At 40.6% G+C, this 24,708-nt stretch overlaps 1 protein-coding gene across 1 annotated transcript in view; it reads left to right on the top strand.

Annotated features, from left to right (window-relative positions):
* The window catches only part of LOC137266456 (uncharacterized), a 303,788-nt gene that overhangs the window by 238,205 nt on the left and 40,875 nt on the right, over positions 1 to 24,708 (top strand). The window contains exons 152-161 of the mRNA XM_067801954.1: positions 2,760 to 2,875; positions 3,060 to 3,215; positions 3,439 to 3,619; positions 4,256 to 4,443; positions 4,665 to 4,880; positions 5,099 to 5,207; positions 6,013 to 6,699; positions 20,223 to 20,495; positions 22,151 to 22,423; positions 24,079 to 24,351. Of these exons, the coding sequence (XP_067658055.1) occupies positions 2,760 to 2,875; positions 3,060 to 3,215; positions 3,439 to 3,619; positions 4,256 to 4,443; positions 4,665 to 4,880; positions 5,099 to 5,207; positions 6,013 to 6,699; positions 20,223 to 20,495; positions 22,151 to 22,423; positions 24,079 to 24,351 (2,472 nt within the window). The remainder of the gene's footprint in view (positions 1 to 2,759; positions 2,876 to 3,059; positions 3,216 to 3,438; positions 3,620 to 4,255; positions 4,444 to 4,664; positions 4,881 to 5,098; positions 5,208 to 6,012; positions 6,700 to 20,222; positions 20,496 to 22,150; positions 22,424 to 24,078; positions 24,352 to 24,708) is intronic.

Genomic DNA, 24,708 nt, shown 5'->3' on the forward strand with positions numbered 1-24,708 from the left:
CAGTGGATGATTCTACCATTTGGAATATCATCAGCCATGTGGCTATTTACTTGGGTTGCCAAGCCAATAGTCACCTACCTACTTCGCAGTGCATTTTACCTGGACAACATCATTCAAATGCATCATGAGACAAGTCAGCTCAGTTAGACTTCACCATCAGGCTGCTAACTCGGATGGTGTATGAATCTACTGACATCAGAATGAGAGCTGCAGCAAGATCTTCAGTTCCTCAGGATTTGAGTCATCACTCCGTTGAACTGCATCGTCATCCTAGAAGATCGGTGGTCAAAATTCAAGCCATGATAGAGCAAGCTCTACTCTCTCTGTTACCACACCAGTGTCAGTGTCAGCACAGGGTTTGACCAGAAAAGTCTCCAGCTTGGGACTGGAATGTTGTACTACAACACCTCACGAGTGATGTCTACGAACCACTAGACTGGACATCACTTGAATTATTGGCACAGAAAAAGCTGTTCCTACTCACCCTAGCAACAGCGGCACAGATGTCAGAAATACATGCTCTGGACTTCTGTCTCACAAGATTCAACTCCAGTCATCATTAGATTGTACATCTAGGATTAAGACAGGATTTTATCACAAAAAAATCAACTTCCTGAACAACCAGACAATTCCACATCCCGGCATTTTCTACAGTCCAGGGGCCACATGATACATAGGATTTCTCATTATGCCCAGTCAGAGCATTGAAAATATATATAAAACGTATTTAGACAAGGAGATGTGTCCAAATGTCTACTGAGACACCTATGGAAGTATCCCGCAACACTATCTGTTATACTGAGGGCCTACAAAGCAGCAAGATTTAGCGTCTGTGAACTTCCAAACTACATGAAGAAATGAGAACCTTGGCATTGACACTCGCTCTACATGGAAACTGCTTGTTAACAACTGTTATGGTGGGCAGATTTCGGAAATCGAATACAGTGTTTGCCAATCACTGCCTTCGGGACATCGCCACAGAGGATGTCATTGGCATTCACCAATTGTTGTGGACCACTTGTTGTATAACAGCACACAAAGGCACTGAGTTTCACTCACCCTGTTATCATGTGACATGTTGAGACCAAGACTAAGAGTATAATGGTTGAGAGTCCACGCAGACATCTTGAGCAGGCTAGTATGAGTGATTATGCCCATGTACTGGTAATGAAGATACTTGTACATGAAGAAGGGTTGCAACTGGTCTTGATTAGAAATCTTGACATACAGTTGCATTAGACACTAGCAGGATGCTATCTGATCAAAATATCATCATGTTCCAGTCAACGAATGCTTCAAGAGAAGACAAGTTCGACTGGATGTGATTCCCCCATTTCAAAGATGAATATTGGAAGAACAGGACCACTGTTATAGTTGCCAAAGGGGCAAACACTGGACATAAGTATATGAAAACCAATAGAATCCAATGTTGCCTGACCCACTGCATGTTTTCATCACATTCATTAAGCATAAGCAGCATGAGTCAGGATAAGGAAAATATGTAATTTTCTGAATAAAATTGATATTTCATACTTATCATGACTCATGGCATCAAGCCCTCCTAAATGCCCCTTTCATGTATGCTGAATTCCCAGTAATTCTCGTGTCAGGCTTATTAGATTCAGAGAGAGTGGCAAGCATGGCTGGTCATGGTGACCGTATTGGTGGGAAACAGAGGCTCCAGATTGGTGAGTGTATTATACGTCTGCTTCATTTAGGAAGGAACTTCAAGGGATTTCAAGTCTTCCACTATCTGTGCATAGAGGGAGCATAATAAGCTTGAGTCAGAATAAGTATTAAATATCAATTTTGTTCTGAAAATTACATAATGCCCATTTATTTTTGTGTGTCACATGACTCTCACAGACTCATTTGTTTCCTGGGAGGGAACAAGACATTGTCCTGACAGATACCTTTTCACCTTCCAGGTGAAATCTGTATTATAGTATTTTGAAGTACATTGACCAGGTCGCACATGCTCCAGTGATGTGATGTGCAGTGAGGAGAAGCTGAGGAATGCTTGACATGACTCACAATGACTAGACCCCACATACTCCCATTATGTTGTGATGTGCAGTGAGGAGAAGCTGAGGAATGCTTTACGTGACTCACAATGACTAGACCCCACATACTCCCATCATGTTGTGATGTGCAGTGAGGAGAAGCTGAGGAATGCTTGACGTGACTCACACTGACTAGACCCCACATACTCCCATTATGTTGTGATGTGCAGTGAGGAGAGGCTGAGGAATGCTTTACGTGACTCACAATGACTAGACCCCACATACTCCCATCATGTTGTGATGTGCAGTGAGGAGAAGCTGAGGAATGCTTGACGTGACTCACACTGACTAGACCCCACATACTCCCATCATGTTGTGATGTGCAGTGAGGAGCAGCTGAGGAATGCTTGACGTGACTCACACTGACTAGACCCCACATACTCCCATTATGTTGTGATGTGCAGTGAGGAGAAGCTGAGGAATGCTTGACGTGACTCACACTGACTAGACCCCACATACTCCCATTATGTTGTGATGTGCAGTGAGGAGAAGCTGAGGAATGCTTGACGTGACTCCCGCATACTCACATTAAGTTGTGAATTGAAGTGAGTGTTTAGCTCTAAAATGGATTTTTATTGACTGATTTAGTACTTCATTTGAATGTAATGTGATGATGCAGAGTTGTTGCTAAGCAGTGTAATTCTTCTTAGCTTGTATGTATTGCATTATGATAGCCCTGATTTACATTTGTGGCAGGTGTTGACCTGACTACTGAGTTCCTCCAGTCACAGTTCTCAGAAAACCCCCCAAAGAAATGTTTATCACAAGAGACACTTGTTGGATGGGAGTTTGACATTTCCTATGTAGCAGCTGTGAGTTTACTTATAGTTTCTTTCTCATAAAGCATGCAGCTTTTGCACTGGTAATCTCTCAACCTTTACCTATTGTTAATTACAGACAATCAGGATTTATTCTTTAGACTGTTATCTTCGTGTCTTTATGTCATGAATTAAATGTGCAGCCTACTTCTAGGTGTTAATAGTGGAATATTTTCAGGAATCTACCTGGCCAACTCCAAATAACATCACCTATGAGATGGCTGTGAATGAGTGCAGGACTTACATGCAACTTCGGGCATCAGCCAAGGCCTGTGAAAGCATTGTCAAGGCTGTATTCACAGCAGCACTGGAATCCTGTGTAGAGGACATTCAGGTGCCATGAAATACCTACATACAATACCTTGGAACCACCATTTTAATGCAGCTGAGTCAATGACTAATTATTATCATAGAATTATGTTAAACCTGAGGGTGTGAGAATAAGCATGTAATGCTCTCTATGATACCATATTGACTGAAAACATATATGTCTGTCAATAGAGACATTTTGGTTGTGTTTTGAGGTGATTTCATCCATCATGTTCTTCAATGTGCAGATCATGGACGACTTAGCATGGGCTGCATCTGCCCTTGGTAACATCCTTGTTAAGTGTGAGACGAAGATCCTATTTGACCTTGAACTATGGCAAAAAACTGATGGTGTGGCACAGCCTCCAGCTGCCCTCCTTGGGGTGCTCTGTCCTGGTGACTGCAGTAACCACGGCAACTGCAGTAATGGTAAGACCACAAGAATCAGTACTAGCTCAGAAAATACAAAGTCATGATTTTTTAACCATTAATGTTACAATTAAATTACAGGGCAGTGGAAACACTGATTGTGTCTGGAATATAGAGCACTATGTCTGGATAATGGACATTCAGACTACAGAACACCAGGTTGCATTCAGACTACAGAACCACAGGTTGCATTCAGACTACAGAACAACATGCAGGTTTCATTGAGACTTCAGAACACTAGACTATGTTCATAACAGGAACACCAGGTTGCATTCAAACCACAGAACACCAGGTTGCATTCAGACTACAGAACACCAGGTTGCATTCAGACTGCATTCATCCAGTTTCAGAACAGGAACACCAGGTTGCCTTCAGATTATAGAACATCAGGTTACCTTCAGACAACAGAATGCCAGGCTGCATTCAGACAACAGAATGCCAGGTTGCATTCATCTTCAGTTCAAGTTCAGAACGGGAGCACTAGATCGTATTGAGACTACAGAACACCAAATTGTGTTATCAGCTAAAGAATGCAGGAGAAAACCTGGATGTGTTGAGACTAGATTGTGATGAATGAACACCGGATAGTGTACACAAGGACCAGTGTTTGACTAACAGTTGTTTTACTGGCTTCAGGTGTATGTATCTGCGAGCAGGGTTACAGTGGTGATGACTGCTCCATCAGCCTGACAGATCCCCCTACTGTGTACACACCAACTGACCCAACTTGTGACACCAGGCTGGACAAATGTCTAACTGTTGTTGTCTATGGAGAAGGTTTTGCTAACACAGGACAACTGAGATGCTGGCTTGACAAACTACAGGTACGCAAACTGTCCTAGAAAGCAACTAGCAATATCTTTTAAGACAGCTTTCACAGATCTGCTGTGGTGATTCTCTACACTTATCTGAAAGTCACACATACAGTTGGCTTAGGTAGAACAATGAATATTATGCTATAACATGTAAGGCTATAATATGCAGTATACCTTTGTAGTTCAGTTGCTATGTAAAATGTATAGAGTGTAACTTGCCAATGTTGTAGATGGAAGACAGTGGTAGCATCACATCATCTGGAATGACACTTTGGGCAGAAGCAACATACATCTCATCTGAGGAAGTGAGATGTAACCTGAACACAACTGGTATCTATAATGTGTCCGTGTCAGTGTCTGAGACCATCACCAGTGGGTCTGTCCTGTTCCTGGCCTATGACTCAGTGTGTTACTCATGTCTAACAGATGCAAGATGTAGCAAGAAGGTTAGTCCTTGTTCAGTTAAAATAGTTATCTATTTACAATGTCATTAAAAGCAAATGAGCTGTAGACCAAAGCACTGATCACATGCAAGAAAGGTTGCCAAGTGTTTAAAACATTTGCTAGTAAAAGTGAATTCAATATGTAATGCCTTTGTCACCAATATATTTTCAGACATATTCTTTGATCCATGCTAACTTGCAATTTTTATCCATTAATTCAGGAAGACGTCTGTTTCATTAACAATACATGTTATGGCAATGGCTTTGTTAACGTCGACAATCCTGTGGAACGCTGTCTTAGTGGTCGGGCGTCATGGGTTCCTATAACTCGTAAGTCTAATTCTAGGGTGACATTTGTGAGTCCTGGATTTTGATTAGACCACCAAGAGTAATAACACAGGCAGGTGTACACTTTTAATTGTGTTATCTCTGAACAACATTTATCAAGTGTTGTGAGCACATTCTTGATTATCTAAAAGTGTTTCAGAATGTCATTTCAGTGAATAGACAGACCAGAGATAATGTGACTATCTTGAGACATTCAGTAACATCAAGAGACTGTCTCTTGCTATCTTGTACTGTGACTTCGTAACTGTCATGTCACAATATCTGTGACACATTATGTTGTATTATTAGCTTCAGAAGATATTGTTTCAAGGTTTGTTTTAAGTGTATTACTCTTTAAAAGGGAAACATGCACAGATTATAAGCACCTGTTGTATATCCTCTAGTTAAACAATCTATAAGTATTAAAGTGTTGCCAGTTCAGTAATAGATTACATTCTGTTGTTGTAAAGGGTATAGTCTGTTTGTGATTCTTCACAATAAATTGGAAGTAAACCAATTGTTATTCAGCAGCTTCAGCTCTAAAAGTGAATTGAGTATCTGTTCTCTGATGGGAGCTTCCTTATTTTCTCTCCATGGGAAGAATCACACTGTTGGATGGTGCTTTGTATATTTAGTATCTCTGTTAGTGGTTTGTGAATATGTGTTTGCTAATTAACCATAACACAGTCTTTAGAATATTGATGTATTTTCATAATTAATTTGTTGTCATGAAAAGGTTGAACCACTGGAAAATACAATCTGATGTGATAAATAATTAAAATGAAGTTCTCACAATTTACTCTTTCAGAATCAGACATTGTAATAGTACAATACATCTTCGTGGAGATAACAAACAACATGCTTGTGACAGAAGACTTGAATATTCCTGTAATTGGTAACCCAACCCTGGTAATGGGCATGAATGGTGTCACTGCAGCGTGTCGTCTGAATGGTGTAGACCAATACATTGACTTCAGCAACCTCCCTAGAAACTGTCTGTGGAATCCTATTGAATGTTCACTTGGGTTCACCATTGGCTTCAATTTGAAGATCATAGAGATAAGAAGCATCATGACTATTTTTTCCAATGGAGGAGAGGAAAGTAGTGGTTATGGTGTAGCAATGTACATCCGAGACAACCGGTTCTACTGCACTGTGAGCACCACCACCCAGGTATGGACAGTCACCACAACACAGTTCTCAGTAAACACCTTCTTTTCTATTGAGTTCTCCTGGAGTATTCAGACTGGATTATCTCTCTACTTTGATGGCAAGCTGGTGGCAGAAACCATGACTTTCATAACAAGGAGCTCAGGCCAGTGGAACACTTCAAACAAGTTTTATGTTGGAAAGTCTGTATCAGAAGATGTCTTTGCAGCTTTAGAAATTGAATCCTGGATTTTTAAGAATAGCACCAAAGAAATTGCTGAGGCTGTGCTACCATCAACTCCAATTCCAAGTATAACACCATCCACATCCATGCTCACAACATCAGGTAGGATATGTTCTCTTTGATAAGTCAGAACGGAATGTAATGAAGTCTATCTGAAATATTGTTACATAAATGGCAACATCAATTTAGGCACATATTTCAATAACATCTGGATTAAAATATCTTAATAGATAAAGAGATTCATAGGGTTAGTCATCTCACATTTTTCATGCATTGAATATGAATAAAGCATAAATAATACAACGCGGATAATGAGTTGAAAATATTGCTTGAATAAAGAGTAAATTTAAGGTAAAAGCAACATTCATATTGAATTTGAAATGAAGATTTGTCTATTTTATGTCTGTGTCAATGTAAAATTTGAATTGCAAACTGTATATGTCTATATATTTGTTATTTGTCCTATTTAACCTTAGAGATATGTTTTGCTATGTTATACACTGACAGATATAACAGCATAGTTCATAACATAGAGCCCTAATATTGTTGCTTAGAATTATTGTATTCTTAGTAGTGCTTTATTGGTTTGGACCATATATAGACATTTATTGCATTTACATATGCAAGTTGCACATCTTTTGTTTCTTGTTTTATGAAACTATGGTAGCTAGATGACAGCTTTCCTCTTTCTTTAAGGGAAACATGAATTCACATTTATCCAAATCACTTTTCTTGGTGATGTCAACAAAGTATGGTACCCTTTTATATCATGACATTAAAGATTGGAATGGGTACTCAGCAAGCCATGTTTGTCATCAGAAGCAACTAACAGGATTAGGTGGTTTGATCTGCTGATTTGGTGTGATACATATCATACCCATTGTGTGAGTGTATGTGTCAATCACAGGATGATTTTCAGACCATCATTATTCAGGTAAAGGATTACCAAATTGCACAACAAAAACAAGAAAACTTTATGCAAAACAAGTAAAAAAATGAAAAACCAAGGTAAGATTTTAAGATAAGGTCATGCCACAAATAGAACACACTCAAATTGTATACATACTCTTCAACAGAGAAGGCACTTTTGAAAATATGGAAAATTTTATGAGGTCACTCTAACAGTGGTGTTGTGAATGTTTAATTTAATTTTTTTTTAGTTATTGTACATAATATATTTTCTTCTGGACCTACAACATTTACTAGAACAAACCAAATATGCATCTGTATAGGTGTCAACATAAATTAATCATAAATTGTCACTTTAAAGACATTAAGTGCTATATTGAATTGGGGTGTTAATGGGAAATACTTTGTTTAAAGTCATCAAGATACTATATTCTAATTTAGTATATCAGCCAAAGAGTTTGTCATTTAATCTTCTGTGATATTTGCTTGGAGTGCTTTCAAGTCAGAGATGCTTTCATCCATTTTTTTCAGGCTCATTTATTTTAGCAAAGGTTGCCTTAGATAACATAGAGTACTGTGTCAGAAACTGATGTGGAGATTATATGTGGACACAATATGGGACTGTAACTGCTATAACCTATGTCACTCTTGTGATACATTGCTTGTAGTGTCAACAACCACTGATTAGCCCAGATTTGATGTTTCTCTGATAGATAGACCTCACTACAGCAAAACCATCTCCCTCAACTATTCGTGAGTCTTAGTCCAATTAGGCCATAGTTGACAAATTAGTCAGACATTTCACTTGTCTAGATTTAGTCCTAGTAGATACATTTGTGACATTAGCATGTACATTCTGTGATGGAAATCTGTAATGCTTCAGCTGAAACATTCTTCCTGCCATCAACAATCACACCAACCATGACAGCTGTTGGGACTGAGACCAGTAGAATGTCTTCAAATGGACAAATGTCATCCAACAACACAGCACAAGAAACATATTTAGCTTCCTCAGCAAATATGGCTTCTGAGAGTCAAATATTTCTGGCATCTTCTGCAACTTCTGCTGAAACATCTATGGTTGGTGAGACAGATTTTGTTTCAATGGCATCAAGCAGTGAAATATATTCAAGTGGACAAATGCCTTCCTTTGATACAGCACCACAAACATACTCAGGAAGCTTAGCTGGCACATTATCAGGAACACCAGTATTGACCACATCAGATGACTCAGGAAATGTGGCTTCTGCGAGTCAGGTACTCCTGGCATCTTCTGCAACCTCTGGTGATACATCTATTGCGGATGAGACACCAACTTCTCCCATGACTATGTCCATGGCATCATCAGAGTCATCAAGCAGTGGAATGCATTCAAGTGGGCAAATATCCTCCTTTGATACAGCACCACAAACATACTCAGGAAGCTTAGCAGGCACATTATCAGGAACACCAATATTGACCACATCAGCTGACTCAGGAAATGTGGCTTCTGATAGTCAAGTATTTCTGGCATCTTCTGCAACCTCTGCTGAAGCACCTATGGCTGATGAGACAAGTAGTACTTTGTTGACTATGTCCATGGTTCTGGCATCTTCTGCAACCTCTGCTGAAGCACCTATGGCTGGTGAGACAAGTAGTGCTTTGTTGACTATGTCCATGGCATCATCAGAGACATCAAGCAGTGGAATGTATTCAAGTGGGCAAATATCCTCCTTTGATACAGCACCACAAACATACTCAGGAAGCGTAGCAGGCACATTATCAGGAACGCCAATATTGACCACATCAGCTGACTCAGGAAATGTGGCTTCTGCGAGTCAAGTATTTCTTCCATCTCCTGCAACCTCTACTGATACACCTGTGACTGGAGAGACAGGAATTGTTTCAATAATTATTTCATCCTCCTATACAGCACCACAAACATACTCGGGAAGTTTAGCAGGCACATTATCAGTAATATCAACATTGGCCACATCAGCTGACTCAGGAAATGTGGTTTCTGAGAGTGAAGTACTCCTGGCATTTTCTGCAACCTCTACTGATACATCTGTTGCTGGTGAAACAAGGAGTGTTTCATTGACTATATCCATGGCATCATCAGAGACATCAAGCAGTGGAATGTATTCAAGTGGGCAAATATCCTCCTTTGATCCAGCACCACAAACATACTCAGGAAGCTTAGCAGGCACATTATCAGGAACACCAGTATTGTCCACATCAGCTGACTCAGGAAATGTGGCTTCTGATAGTCAAGTATTTCTGGCATCTTCTTCAACCTCTGCTGAAGCACCTATGGCTAGTGAGAAAAGTAGTGCTTTGTTTACTATGCCCATGGCATCATCACAGACATCAACCAGTCAAATGTATTCAAGCAGACAAATTTCCTCCTTTGATACAGCACCACAAACATACTCAGGAAGCTTAGCAGGCACATTATCAGTAACATCAACATTGGCCACATCAGCTGACTCAGGAAATGTGGCTTCTGTGAGTCAATTCTTGGCATCTTCTGCAACCTCTACTGATACATCTATGGCTGGTGTGTCAGGGAGTACTTCATCAACTATGTCCATGGCATCATCAGAGACATCAAGCAGTGAAATGTATTCAAGTGGGCTAATGCCCTCCTTTGATACAGCACCACAAACATACTCAGGAAGCATAGCAGGCACATCATCAGGAACACCAATGTTGGCCACATCAGCTGACTCAGGAAATGTGGCTTCAGTGAGTCAAGTACTCCTGGCATCTTCTACAACCTCTACTGATACATCTATGGCTGATGAGACACCACTTTCTCCCTTGACTATGTCCATGGCATCATCAGAGACATCAACCAGTGAAATGTATTCAAGTGAACAAATGCCCTCCTTTGATACAGCACCACAGACATACTCGGGAAGCTTAGCAGGCACATTATCAGTAATATCAACATTGGCCACATCATCTGACTCAGGAAACGTGGCTTCTGTGAGTCAGGTACTCCTGGCATCTTCTGCAACCTCTACTGATACATCTCTTGCGGATGAGACGCTAACTTCCCCCTTGACTATGTCCATGGCATCATCAGAGACATCAACCAGTGAAATGTATTCAAGTGGACCAATGTCCTCCTCCAGTGCGGCACCACAAACATATTCAAGAAGCATAGCAGGCACATTATCAGGGACACTAACACAGACCACATCAGCTGACTCACGAAATGTGGTTTCTGAGAGTCAAGTACTCCTGGCATCTCCTGCAACCTCTACTGATATATCTATTGCGGATGAGACGCTAACTTCCCCCTTGACTATGTCCATGGCATCATCAGAGACATCAACCAGTGAAATGTATTCAAGTGGACAAATGTCATTCTCAGATACAGGATCACAAACATATTCAGGAAGCATAGCAGGCACATTATCGGGAACACCAACACAGACCACATCAGCTGACTCAGGAAATGTGGTTTCTGAGAGTGAAGTACTCCTGGCATCTTCTGCAACCTCTACTGATACATCTGTTGCTGGTGAAACAAGGAGTGTTTCATTGACTATATCCATGGCATCATCAGAGACATCAACCAGTGAAATGTATTCAAGTGGACAAATGCCCTCCTTTGATACAGCACCACAAACATACTCAGGAAGCTTAGCAGGCACATTATCAGGAACACCAGTATTGTCCACATCAGCTGACTCAGGAAATGTGGCTTCTGATAGTCAAGTATTTCTGGCATCTTCTTCAACCTCTGCTGAAGCACCTATGGCTAGTGAGAAAAGTAGTGCTTTGTTTACTATGCCCATGGCATCATCACAGACATCAACCAGTCAAATGTATTCAAGCAGACAAATTTCCTCCTTTGATACAGCACCACAAACATACTCAGGAAGCTTAGCAGGCACATTATCGGGAACACCAACACAGACCACATCAGCTGACTCAAGAAATGTGGCTTCTGAGAGTCAAGTATTTCTGGCATCTTCTGCAACCTCTACTGAAACATTCGTGGCTGGTGTGTCAGGGAGTGCCTCATTAACTATGTCCATGGCATCATCAGAGGCATCAACCAGTGAAATGTATTCAAGTGGACAAACGTCATTCTCAGATACAGCGTCACAAACATATTCAGGAAGCTTAGCAGGCACATTATTGGTAACACCAACACAGACCACATCAATTGACTCAAGAAATGTGGCTTCTGAGAGTCAAGTATTTCTGGCATCTTCTGCAAACTCTACTGAAACATTTGTGGCTGGTATGTCAGGGAGTGCCTCATTAACTATGTCCATGGCATCATCAGAGGCATCAAGCAGTGAAATGTATTCAAGTGGGCTAATGCCCTCCTTTGATACAGCACCACAAACATACTCAGGAAGCATAGCAGGCACATCATCAGGAACACCAATGTTGGCCACATCAGCTGACTCAGGAAATGTGGCTTCAGTGAGTCAAGTACTCCTGGCATCTTCTACAACCTCTACTGATACATCTATGGCTGATGAGACACCACTTTCTCCCTTGACTATGTCCATGGCATCATCAGAGACATCAACCAGTGAAATGTATTCAAGTGAACAAATGCCCTCCTTTGATACAGCACCACAGACATACTCGGGAAGCTTAGCAGGCACATTATCAGTAATATCAACATTGGCCACATCATCTGACTCAGGAAACGTGGCTTCTGTGAGTCAGGTACTCCTGGCATCTTCTGCAACCTCTACTGATACATCTCTTGCGGATGAGACGCTAACTTCCCCCTTGACTATGTCCATGGCATCATCAGAGACATCAACCAGTGAAATGTATTCAAGTGGACAAATGTCCTCCTCCAGTGCGGCACCACAAACATATTCAAGAAGCATAGCAGGCACATTATCAGGGACACTAACACAGACCACATCAGCTGACTCACGAAATGTGGTTTCTGAGAGTCAAGTACTCCTGGCATCTCCTGCAACCTCTACTGATATATCTATTGCGGATGAGACGCTAACTTCCCCCTTGACTATGTCCATGGCATCATCAGAGACATCAACCAGTGAAATGTATTCAAGTGGACAAATGTCATTCTCAGATACAGGATCACAAACATATTCAGGAAGCATAGCAGGCACATTATCGGGAACACCAACACAGACCACATCAGCTGACTCAAGAAATGTGGCTTCTGAGAGTCAAGTATTTCTGGCATCTTCTGCAACCTCTACTGAAACATTCGTGGCTGGTGTGTCAGGGAGTGCCTCATTAACTATGTCCATGGCATCATCAGAGGCATCAACCAGTGAAATGTATTCAAGTGGACAAACGTCATTCTCAGATACAGCGTCACAAACATATTCAGGAAGCTTAGCAGGCACATTATTGGTAACACCAACACAGACCACATCAATTGACTCAAGAAATGTGGCTTCTGAGAGTCAAGTATTTCTGGCATCTTCTGCAAACTCTACTGAAACATTTGTGGCTGGTATGTCAGGGAGTGCCTCATTAACTATGTCCATGGCATCATCAGAGGCATCAAGCAGTGAAATGTATTCAAGTGGGCTAATGCCCTCCTTTGATACAGCACCACAAACATACTCAGGAAGCATAGCAGGCACATCATCAGGAACACCAATGTTGGCCACATCAGCTGACTCAGGAAATGTGGCTTCAGTGAGTCAAGTACTCCTGGCATCTTCTACAACCTCTACTGATACATCTATGGCTGATGAGACACCACTTTCTCCCTTGACTATGTCCATGGCATCATCAGAGACATCAACCAGTGAAATGTATTCAAGTGAACAAATGCCCTCCTTTGATACAGCACCACAGACATACTCGGGAAGCTTAGCAGGCACATTATCAGTAATATCAACATTGGCCACATCATCTGACTCAGGAAACGTGGCTTCTGTGAGTCAGGTACTCCTGGCATCTTCTGCAACCTCTACTGATACATCTCTTGCGGATGAGACGCTAACTTCCCCCTTGACTATGTCCATGGCATCATCAGAGACATCAACCAGTGAAATGTATTCAAGTGGACAAATGTCCTCCTCCAGTGCGGCACCACAAACATATTCAAGAAGCATAGCAGGCACATTATCAGGGACACTAACACAGACCACATCAGCTGACTCACGAAATGTGGTTTCTGAGAGTCAAGTACTCCTGGCATCTCCTGCAACCTCTACTGATATATCTATTGCGGATGAGACGCTAACTTCCCCCTTGACTATGTCCATGGCATCATCAGAGACATCAACCAGTGAAATGTATTCAAGTGGACAAATGTCATTCTCAGATACAGGATCACAAACATATTCAGGAAGCATAGCAGGCACATTATCGGGAACACCAACACAGACCACATCAGCTGACTCAAGAAATGTGGCTTCTGAGAGTCAAGTATTTCTGGCATCTTCTGCAACCTCTACTGAAACATTCGTGGCTGGTGTGTCAGGGAGTGCCTCATTAACTATGTCCATGGCATCATCAGAGGCATCAACCAGTGAAATGTATTCAAGTGGACAAACGTCATTCTCAGATACAGCGTCACAAACATATTCAGGAAGCTTAGCAGGCACATTATTGGTAACACCAACACAGACCACATCAATTGACTCAAGAAATGTGGCTTCTGAGAGTCAAGTATTTCTGGCATCTTCTGCAAACTCTACTGAAACATTTGTGGCTGGTATGTCAGGGAGTGCCTCATTAACTATGTCCATGGCATCATCAGAGGCATCAAGCAGTGAAATGTATTCAAGTGGACAAATGTCCCCCTTTGATACAGCACCACAAACATACTCAGGAGGCTTAGCAGGCACGTTATCAGGAACACCACCATTGTCCACATCAACTGACTCAAGAAATGTGGCTTTTGAGAGTCAATTCCTGGCATCTTCTGCAACCTCTACTGATACATCTATGGTGAATGAGACACCAACTCTTCCCTTGACTATGTCCAGGGCATCATCAGTCGCATCAATCAGTGAAGTGTATTCAAGTGGACAAATGTCCTCCTTTGATACAGCACCACAAACATACTCAGGAGGCTTAGCAGGCACGTTATCAGGAACACCACCATTGTCCACATCAACTGACTCAAGAAATGTGGCTTTTGAGAGTCAATTCCTGGCATCTTCTGCAACCTCTACTGATACATCTATGGTGAATGAGACACCAACTCTTCCCTTGACTATGTCCAGGGCATCATCAGTCACATCAATCAGTGAAGTGTATTCAAGTGGACAAATGTCCTCCTTTGATACAGCACCACAAACATACTCAGGAAGCTTAACAGGTAGATTATCAGGAACACCAACATTGTCCACATCAGTTGACTCAGGAAATGTGGCTTCTGAGAGTCAAGTATTTCTGGCATTTTCTGCCACTCCTGCTGAAACATCTATCGCTGGTGAGACAGGAATTGTTTCAATGACTATTTCATCATCCAATACAACAGCAGAAACATTTTCAGGAGTCTTAGCAAGCACATTATCAGGAACATCAGTATTGACCACATCAACTGACTCAGGAAATGTAGCTTCTGATAGTCAAGTATTTCTGGCATCTTCTGCAACCTCAGCTGAAACATTTGTGGCTGGTGTGTCAGGGAGTGCCTCATTAAGTATGTCCATGGCATCATCAGAGGCATCAAGCAGTGAAATGTATTCAAGTGGACAAATGTCCCCCTTTGATACAGCACCACAAACATACTCAGGAAGCTTAGCAGGCACGTTATCAGGAACACCACCATTGTCCACATCATCTGACTCAAGAAATGTGGCTTTTGAGAGTCAATTCCTGGCATCTTCTGCAACCTCTACTCATACATCTATGGTGATTGAGACACCAACTCTTCCCTTGACTATGTCCAGGGCATCATCAGAGACATCAACCAGTGAAGTGTATTCAAGTGAACAAATGTCCTCCTTTGATACAGCACCACAAACATACTCAGGAAGCTTAACAGGTAGATTATCAGGAACACCAACATTGTCCACATCAGTTGACTCAGGAAATGTGGCTTCTGAGAGTCAAGTATTTCTGGCATTTTCTGCCACTCCTGCTGAAACATCTATTGCTGGTGAGACAGGAATTGTTTCAATGACTATTTCATCATCCAATACAACAGCAGAAACATTTTCAGGAGTCTTTGCAGGCACATTATCAGGAACATCAGTATTGACCACATCATCTGACTCAGGAAATGTAGCTTCTGATAGTCAAGTATTTCTGGCATCTTCTGCAACCTCTGCTGAAGCACCTATGGCTGGTGACAAAACGAGTGCTTCATTGACTATGCCCATATCATCATCAGAGACATCAACCAGTGAAATGTATTCAAGTGGACAAATGTCATTCTCAGATACAGGATCACAAACATATTCAGGAAGCTTAGCAGGCACATTATCGGGAACACCAACACAGACCACATCAACTGACTCAAGAAATGTGGCTTCTGAGAGTCAAGTATTTCTGGCATCTTCTGCAACCTCTACTGAAACATTTGTGGCTGGTGTGTCAGGGAGTGCCTCATTAACTATGTCCATGGCATCATCAGAGGCATCAACCAGTGAAATGTATTCAAGTGGAGAAACGTCATTCTCAGATACAGCATCACAAACATATTCAGGAAGCTTAGCAGGCACATTATCGGTAACACCAACACAGACCACATCAACTGACTCAAGAAATGTGACTTCTAAGAGTCAAGTATTTCTGGCATCTTCTGCAACCTCTACTGAAACATTTGTGGCTGGTGTGTCAGGGAGTGCCTCATTAACTATGTCCATGGCATCATCAGAGGCATCAAGCAGTGAAATGTATTCAAGTGGACAAATGTCCCCCTTTGATACAGCACCACAAACATACTCGGGAAGCTTTGCAGGCACGTTATCAGGAACACCACCATTGTCCACATCATCTGACTCAGGAAATGTGGCTTCTGAGAGTCAAGTATTTCTGGCATTTTCTGCCACTCCTGCTGAAACATCTATCGCTGGTGAGACAGGAATTGTTTCAATGACTATTTCATCATCCAATACAACAGCAGAAACATTTTCAGGAGTCTTAGCAAGCACATTATCAGGAACATCAGTATTGACCACATCAACTGACTCAGGAAATGTAGCTTCTGATAGTCAAGTATTTCTGGCATCTTCTGCAACCTCTGCTGAAGCACCTATGGCTGGTGAAAAAACGAGTGCTTCATTGACTGTGCCCATTTCATCATCAGAGACATCAATGATTATTTCATCCTCCAATACAGCACCACAAACATACCTGGGAAGCTTAGCAGGCATGTTATCAGGAACACCACCATTGTCCACATCATCTGACTCAGGAAATGTGGTTTCTGAGAGTCAATTACAAGCATCTTCTACAACCTCTACTCATACATCTATGGCTGGTGAAACAAGGAGTGCTTCATTGACTATGTCCAGGGCATCATCAGAGACATCAACCAGTGAAGTGTATTCAAGTGGACAAATGTCCTCCTTTGATACAGCACCACAAACATACTCAGGAAGCTTAACAGGTAGATTATCAGGAACACCAACATTGTCCACATCAGCTGACTCTAACACATCACCACAAACATTCTCCAGAAGCCTAACAGGATCACAGTCTAGAACACCAACATTGTCAACATCTGTAGGACTAAGAAGTGTTTCTGAAAGTCAAGTACAGGCAATGTCCTCAGCATTAGTGCCTCTTTCAGTGACTACACACATGGCATTCATAAAGACATCTGCCATAGGTCTATCGACCAACAAAGAATCAGGTAGGTGGTATAAAATTACATGTTCACTTTCAAGTAAATTATCTCAGTGATGATGGTATTTGTTAACACCCTAACACCTTTGAGAAACTATGCAAACAGACTTTATACGATGCTGTCGTGGATGTTTTGACAGCCAGAAAGAACAAGAGATGTACACAAAGACACTTACACTTCTCATGGACTAATATTTGTACTGACTAATATGTGTACTGTACCATAGGTTGGTTGACCCATCATTTTTAAGTTAGGGGTTAATATTTAGATGTATGTTATGTGATCTTTTTACAATGGTGTGAAATTTAAAGAAGTGTATCTTTTGACATTTAAAACACAGTGAAATGACATCCACTGATTTAAATGATCAACCCTTGGCACATTGTTCATTCACAATATAGAAATGGTACACTGTTGAAGCAGTTAACTTGTTTCAAAACTTCTATGCCAAATTGACTTAAGGAATGAGAGGTGAGCAGTACCTGTCAAATATTGTGCCAGAATATGTGCATGTAGAGGTTCCAAGGTGTCAATGTCTCCGGTACCTTCCCTGCACTCTTCTGCTCACCATGACACTTCTTCATCTTACAGCGCTGGTTCTTTCCTGAATGAATGTTAGTGACTGTTACATTTTGTCCTCCTGAAATACAAAATACAGCAATATGACATATTTTCTTTTCATAGTCACTTCACAAGTTTCTTATTTGGATATTCTTTATCACCATGTGATACCCCAATATAATTGTATTACTGTGGATGTTAATAATATTCACTCATTTACTTATGTGACAAATGGATGTTGAAAGTCATGTGCCTCCTTGAGAGACAGATTCTAGCTGGCTATTCTCGAAATGTTTGTAACTCTATGAATATCTTAAGCCCATTCTTAACAGTGTTAACACACTGGCAAGGGGAAAGTTAAGAATTTTAAGGGTTACAAACATTTTGAGAATGACAGCCCAGATCTCTTGGTTTAATCTGAAACCCCAGGACTGTCAAAAGCAGTGTTTAGGTTAATGTTTCAAATTGATCCAAACATTTGGGGATGACATAATAGCAGGCCATTGTGTTGGTATAGAGCATTGCTTGATTCTGAAAGACAAATGACATGTTGGAATATATGAAATATACATATGACTTACATAACCATTATTGGGGAAAATGAAGACATTTCCTTTATTATTTTTATCAAAACCAAGAGTATTTTCTACAACAATGAAGATCATTTGCCAAGGTCTGTAACTTCCTAACTGCTGCACCCACCTGTAACTGAAGTATATCCACCTGTATAAGTTACTAAACATCCAGCATTCACTTTTTGCACCAGCACAATACTTTGTACCTTCCTACCATGTACTTACCAGTGATGGTGTTTTGAACATAGCACATGAACAATTGCAGTATTGTAAGGTAGGGTAAATGTTTAAAATTCCCAATCAAGAACCCTATGACTGCAAGAAAGGTGTAGTTAGTGTGAATGAAATGGCTCTCTGTACTGTATGCGGTAAACTCGAAGCGAGAATATGTGTGGCTGTAAATGTATGCCCAGAATAAAGTTGTGATGTGGTTGTGGCAGATTTCTGTGGATTAGATGTAAGTAAATATTTCAACCTCCTTGTTCCCATAGTGAGATAAGTTTCACTCCTATGATAAGCTGACCCAGATTCATAGCATGTCATGTTACCCCTGGCCCTTAAAAGCTAAGAAGAATTCACATGTCTTTGCTGATGTCATGAAGACTCAGTTACTGTTATAACCTGTGAGGATCCAGGTTAAGATTGATCTTCAATAACCCAAGCTTGTGAAAAGAAGCAACAAGTAGGATCAGATCATCAGGCTCAATAACTTGCTTGACACATTTTACTGTTGATTTTCAAGTCTTTCGAAGTCCACACATCATACTTGATTATTTATAGACCATCACCGTACAGCTGGAATATTGCTGAGTGTGGCTATTTACAAAGAAATATTGACTCTGCTGACCCATTTTAAACTTCATTATTTGGGAGTACATTCATGTTTCCTGGAGGTGGCTGTTTGAAAGCTGAAAACAAACCATTCATGTCATGTGAACTATTTGTTCTGTGTTAAAGAGCAGTAAGTTTGGGTACTACATGTAGCTGGCCAAGTTTCAAATTTTGAGACTGCGCTAGACTCTATTTATGTTGCTGGATGTGTGTATTGCATCTCTGTGTGGTGTTGCTTTACATGTTATGTGTTTGTGTGCATATTTCATCATCCTGAATATCCTACTTTGCACTGATGGTAAATATTTCAGTTTAAATTCTTTCATTGGGAATGGGAAGAGGTTGGCTTAAAATGGTATCCATGTTTGTATAGAAAGTCACAATGAATAGGTGCCTCAGTTACACGATTGGTGTCTGACCATATTTGATGCAACTAAAGTGCCATGGAATTGCTTTTGCATTCAAAGTAACCATATTTGTTGGTGCATGAACAGGGACAAATTGGTTACTAAGTGCACTGACCTAATGAGACATGAGAGGTTTAGTAGCCTATGTTTGGAACTCCACCTGTCCATGGTTTGAGTGAGAGCAGGACTGTTGCCCTAAAAACATTCAGGAGCCAGACCATCCAAGAGTTATCACTCTTCTACCCATTTCTAATATCATCGTTGCTTATTGTTACTTGATTGTGACTCATGCACTTAACACAGAACCAAAGGAAAATGATTCACAAGTAAAGCGGAAATCATCAGTATGGATGGACTGATGTGTTGCTTGATGTTGACAACAAATGAATATCATTTACAAAGCACTGTAACTTCCTAAATGCCTCACCCACCTGTAACTGAAATATATGCACCTTAAGTTACTAAATAACGATTTTGCTCCTTGTAGCTCATTACACACTCTATATATCCTAACACAGCACAGATACTAGATATGTTTCCATACAGTCATATTGTGAAGTTCCTTCCTCTACCATAACTCAGATCTGAAGCTGTCATCCAGTCATAGCTCACAGAGCTCACAGCTGTCTTTGAGTGTGACCCCATCCAGCACTCCAACAAATCCCTCTTTGGACATTACAAGTTCATCCAGCATAGCAGCAATGAGCACCCAGACACCAACCTCTTCCAGCACTGACACATCAAACACTCAGATAGCAACTTCTTCCACTAATACGAGGGATAGCTCTGATGTTTCAACAACACCCAGCACACAAGTATCAACAATAATTTCAGCCAGTCCTACTAGCACAGCAGGTATGTCAGATGGTAATACTTTGTAGCTTCCTACAGCTTGTTTACCAGTGACAGAGTTTTGAGTCTAGCACATAAACTCTTGGAGTAATAATGTTGATATAAAGTAGGTTAAATGTTAAAATTTCCCAATCAAGAACTTCTAGATCCAAATTATTAGAAAGATGCAGTTAGTTTTAGCGAAATGGCTTTCTATGCTGTAAGTTGTAAACTGGAAACAAGAATATGTGTGGCTGTAAATGTATGCCCCGAATAAAGTTGTGATGTGGTTGTGGCAGATTTCTGTGGATTAGATGTAAGTAAATATTTCAACCTCCTTGTTCCCATAGTGAGATAAGTTTCACTCCTATGATAAGCTGACCCAGATTCATAGCATGTCATGTTACCCCTGGCCCTTAAAAGCTAAGAAGAATTCACATGTCTTTGCTGATGTCATGAAGACTCAGTTACTGTTATAACCTGTGAGGATCCAGGTTAAGATTGGTCTTCAATAACCCAAGCTTGTGAAAAGAAGCAACAAGTAGGATCAGATCATCAGGCTCAATAACTTGCTTGACACATTTTGCTGTTGATTTTCAAGTCTTTCGAAGTCCACACATCATACTTGATTATTTATAGACCATCACCGTACAGCTGGAATATTGCTGAATTTGGCTATTTACAAAGAAATATTGACTCTGCTGACCCATTTTAAACTTCATTATTTGGGAGTACATTCATGTTTCCTGGAGGTGGCTGTTTGAAAGCTGAAAGCAAACCATTCATGTCATGTGAACTATTTGTTCTGTGTTAAAGAGCAGTAAGTTTGGGTACTACATGTAGCTGGCCAAGTTTCAAATTTTGAGACTGCGCTAGACTCTATTTATGTTGCTGGATGTGTGTATTGCATCTCTGTGTGGTGTTGCTTTACATGTTATGTGTTTGTGTGCATATTTCATCATCCTGAATATCCTACTTTGCACTGATGGTAAATATTTCAGTTTAAATTCTTTCATTGGGAATGGGAAGAGGTTGGCTTAAAATGGTATCCATGTTTGTATAGAAAGTCACAATGAATAGGTGCCTCAGTTACACGATTGATGTCTGACCATATTTGATGCAACTAAAGTGCCATGGATTTGCTTTTGCATTCAAAGTAACCATATTTGTTGGTGCATGAACAGGGACAAATTGGTTACTAAGTGCACTGACCTAATGAGACATGAGAGGTTTAGTAGCCTATGTTTGGAACTCCACCTGTCCATGGTTTGAGTGAGAGCAGGACTGTTGCCCTAAAAACATTCAGGAGCCAGACCATCCAAGAGTTATCACTCTTCTACCCATTTCTAATATCATCGTTGCTTATTGTTACTTGATTGTGACTCATGCACTTAACACAGAACCAAAGGAAAATGATTCACAAGTAAAGCGGAAATCATCAGTATGGATGGACTGATGTGTTGCTTGATGTTGACAACAAATGAATATCATTTACAAAGCACTGTAACTTCCTAAATGCCTCACCCACCTGTAACTGAAATATATGCACCTTAAGTTACTAAATAACGATTTTGCTCCTTGTAGCTCATTACACACTCTATATATCCTAACACAGCACAGATACTAGATATGTTTCCATACAGTCATATTGTGAAGTTCCTTCCTCTACCATAACTCAGATCTGAAGCTGTCATCCAGTCATAGCTCACAGAGCTCACAGCTGTCTTTGAGTGTGACCCCATCCAGCACTCCAACAAATCCCTCTTCGGACATTACAAGTTCATCCAGCGTAGCAGCAATGAGCACCCAGACACCAACCTCTTCCAGCACTGACACATCAAACACTCAGATAGTAACTTCTTCCACTAATACGAGGGATAGCTCTGATGTTTCAACAACACCCAGCACACAAGTATCAACAATAATTTCAGCCAGTCCTACTAGCACAGCAGGTATGTCAGATGGTAATACTTTGTAGCTTCCTACAGCTTGTTTACCAGTGACAGAGTTTTGAGTCTAGCACATAAACTCTTGGAGTAATAATGTTGATATAAAGTAGGTTAAATGTTAAAATTTCCCAATCAAGAACTTCTAGATCCAAATTGTTAGAAAGATGCAGTTAGTTTTAGCGAAATGGCTTTCTGTGCTGTAAGTTGTAAACTGGAAACAAGAATATGTGTGGCTGTAAATGTATGCCCAGAATAAAGTTGTGATGTGGTTGTGGCAGATTTCTGTGGATTAGATGTAAGTAAATATTTCAACCTCCTTGTTCCCATAGTGAGATAAGTTTCACTCCTATGATAAGCTGACCCAGATTCATAGCATGTCATGTTACCCCTGGCCCTTAAAAGCTAAGAAGAATTCACATGTCTTTGCTGATGTCATGAAGACTCAGTTACTGTTCTAACCTGTGAGGATCCAGGTTAAGATTGGTCTTCAATAACCCAAGCTTGTGAAAAGAAGCAACAAGTAGGATCAGATCATCAGGCTCAATAACTTGCTTGACACATTTTGCTGTTGATTTTCAAGTCTTTCGAAGTCCACACTTCATACTTGATTATTTATAGACCATCACCGTACAGCTGGAATATTGCTGAATTTGGCTATTTACAAAGAAATATTGACTCTGCTGACCCATTTTAAACTTCATTATTTGAGAGTACATTCATGTTTCCTGGAGGTGACTGTTTGAAAGCTGAAAACAAACCATTCATGTCATGTGAACTATTTGCTTTGTGTTAAAGAGCAGTAAGTTTGGGTACTACATGTAGCTGGCCAAGTTTCAAATTTTGAGACTGCGCTAGACTCTATTTATGTTGCTGGATGTGTGTATTGCATCTCTGTGTGGTGTTGCTTTACATGTTATGTGTTTGTGTGCATATTTCATCATCCTGAATATCCTACTTTGCACTGATGGTAAATATTTCAGTTTAAATTCTTTCATTGGGAATGGGAAGAGGTTGGCTTAAAATGGTATCCATGTTTGTATAGAAAGTCACAATGAATAGGTGCCTCAGTTACACGATTGGTGTCTGACCATATTTGATGCAACTAAAGTGCCATGGAATTGCTTTTGCATTCAAAGTAACCATATTTGTTGGTGCATGAACAGGGACAAATTGGTTACTAAGTGCACTGACCTAATGAGACATGAGAGGTTTAGTAGCCTATGTTTGGAACTCCACCTGTCCATGGTTTGAGTGAGAGCAGGACTGTTGCCCTAAAAACATTCAGGAGCCAGACCATCCAAGAGTTATCACTCTTCTACCCATTTCTAATATCATCGTTGCTTATTGTTACTTGATTGTGACTCATGCACTTAACACAGAACCAAAGGAAAATGATTCACAAGTAAAGCGGAAATCATCAGTATGGATGGACTGATGTGTTGCTTGATGTTGACAACAAATGAATATCATTTACAAAGCACTGTAACTTCCTAAATGCCTCACCCACCTGTAACTGAAATATATGCACCTTAAGTTACTAAATAACGATTTTGCTCCTTGTAGCTCATTACACACTCTATATATCCTAACACAGCACAGATACTAGATATGTTTCCATACAGTCATATTGTGAAGTTCCTTCCTCTACCATAACTCAGATCTGAAGCTGTCATCCAGTCATAGCTCACAGAGCTCACAGCTGTCTTTGAGTGTGACCCCATCCAGCACTCCAACAAATCCCTCTTTGGACATTACAAGTTCATCCAGCATAGCAGCAATGAGCACCCAGACACCAACCTCTTCCAGCACTGACACATCAAACACTCAGATAGCAACTTCTTCCACTAATACGAGGGATAGCTCTGATGTTTCAACAACACCCAGCACACAAGTATCAACAATAATTTCAGCCAGTCCTACTAGCACAGCAGGTATGTCAGATGGTAATACTTTGTAGCTTCCTACAGCTTGTTTACCAGTGACAGAGTTTTGAGTCTAGCACATAAACTCTTGGAGTAATAATGTTGATATAAAGTAGGTTAAATGTTAAAATTTCCCAATCAAGAACTTCTAGATCCAAATTATTAGAAAGATGCAGTTAGTTTTAGCGAAATGGCTTTCTATGCTGTAAGTTGTAAACTGGAAACAAGAATATGTGTGGCTGTAAATGTATGCCCCGAATAAAGTTGTGATGTGGTTGTGGCAGATTTCTGTGGATTAGATGTAAGTAAATATTTCAACCTCCTTGTTCCCATAGTGAGATAAGTTTCACTCCTATGATAAGCTGA

Source organism: Haliotis asinina, chromosome 15 (genome assembly GCF_037392515.1).
Source record: "Haliotis asinina isolate JCU_RB_2024 chromosome 15, JCU_Hal_asi_v2, whole genome shotgun sequence".
NCBI classification, from domain to species: Eukaryota; Metazoa; Mollusca; class Gastropoda; order Lepetellida; family Haliotidae; genus Haliotis; species Haliotis asinina.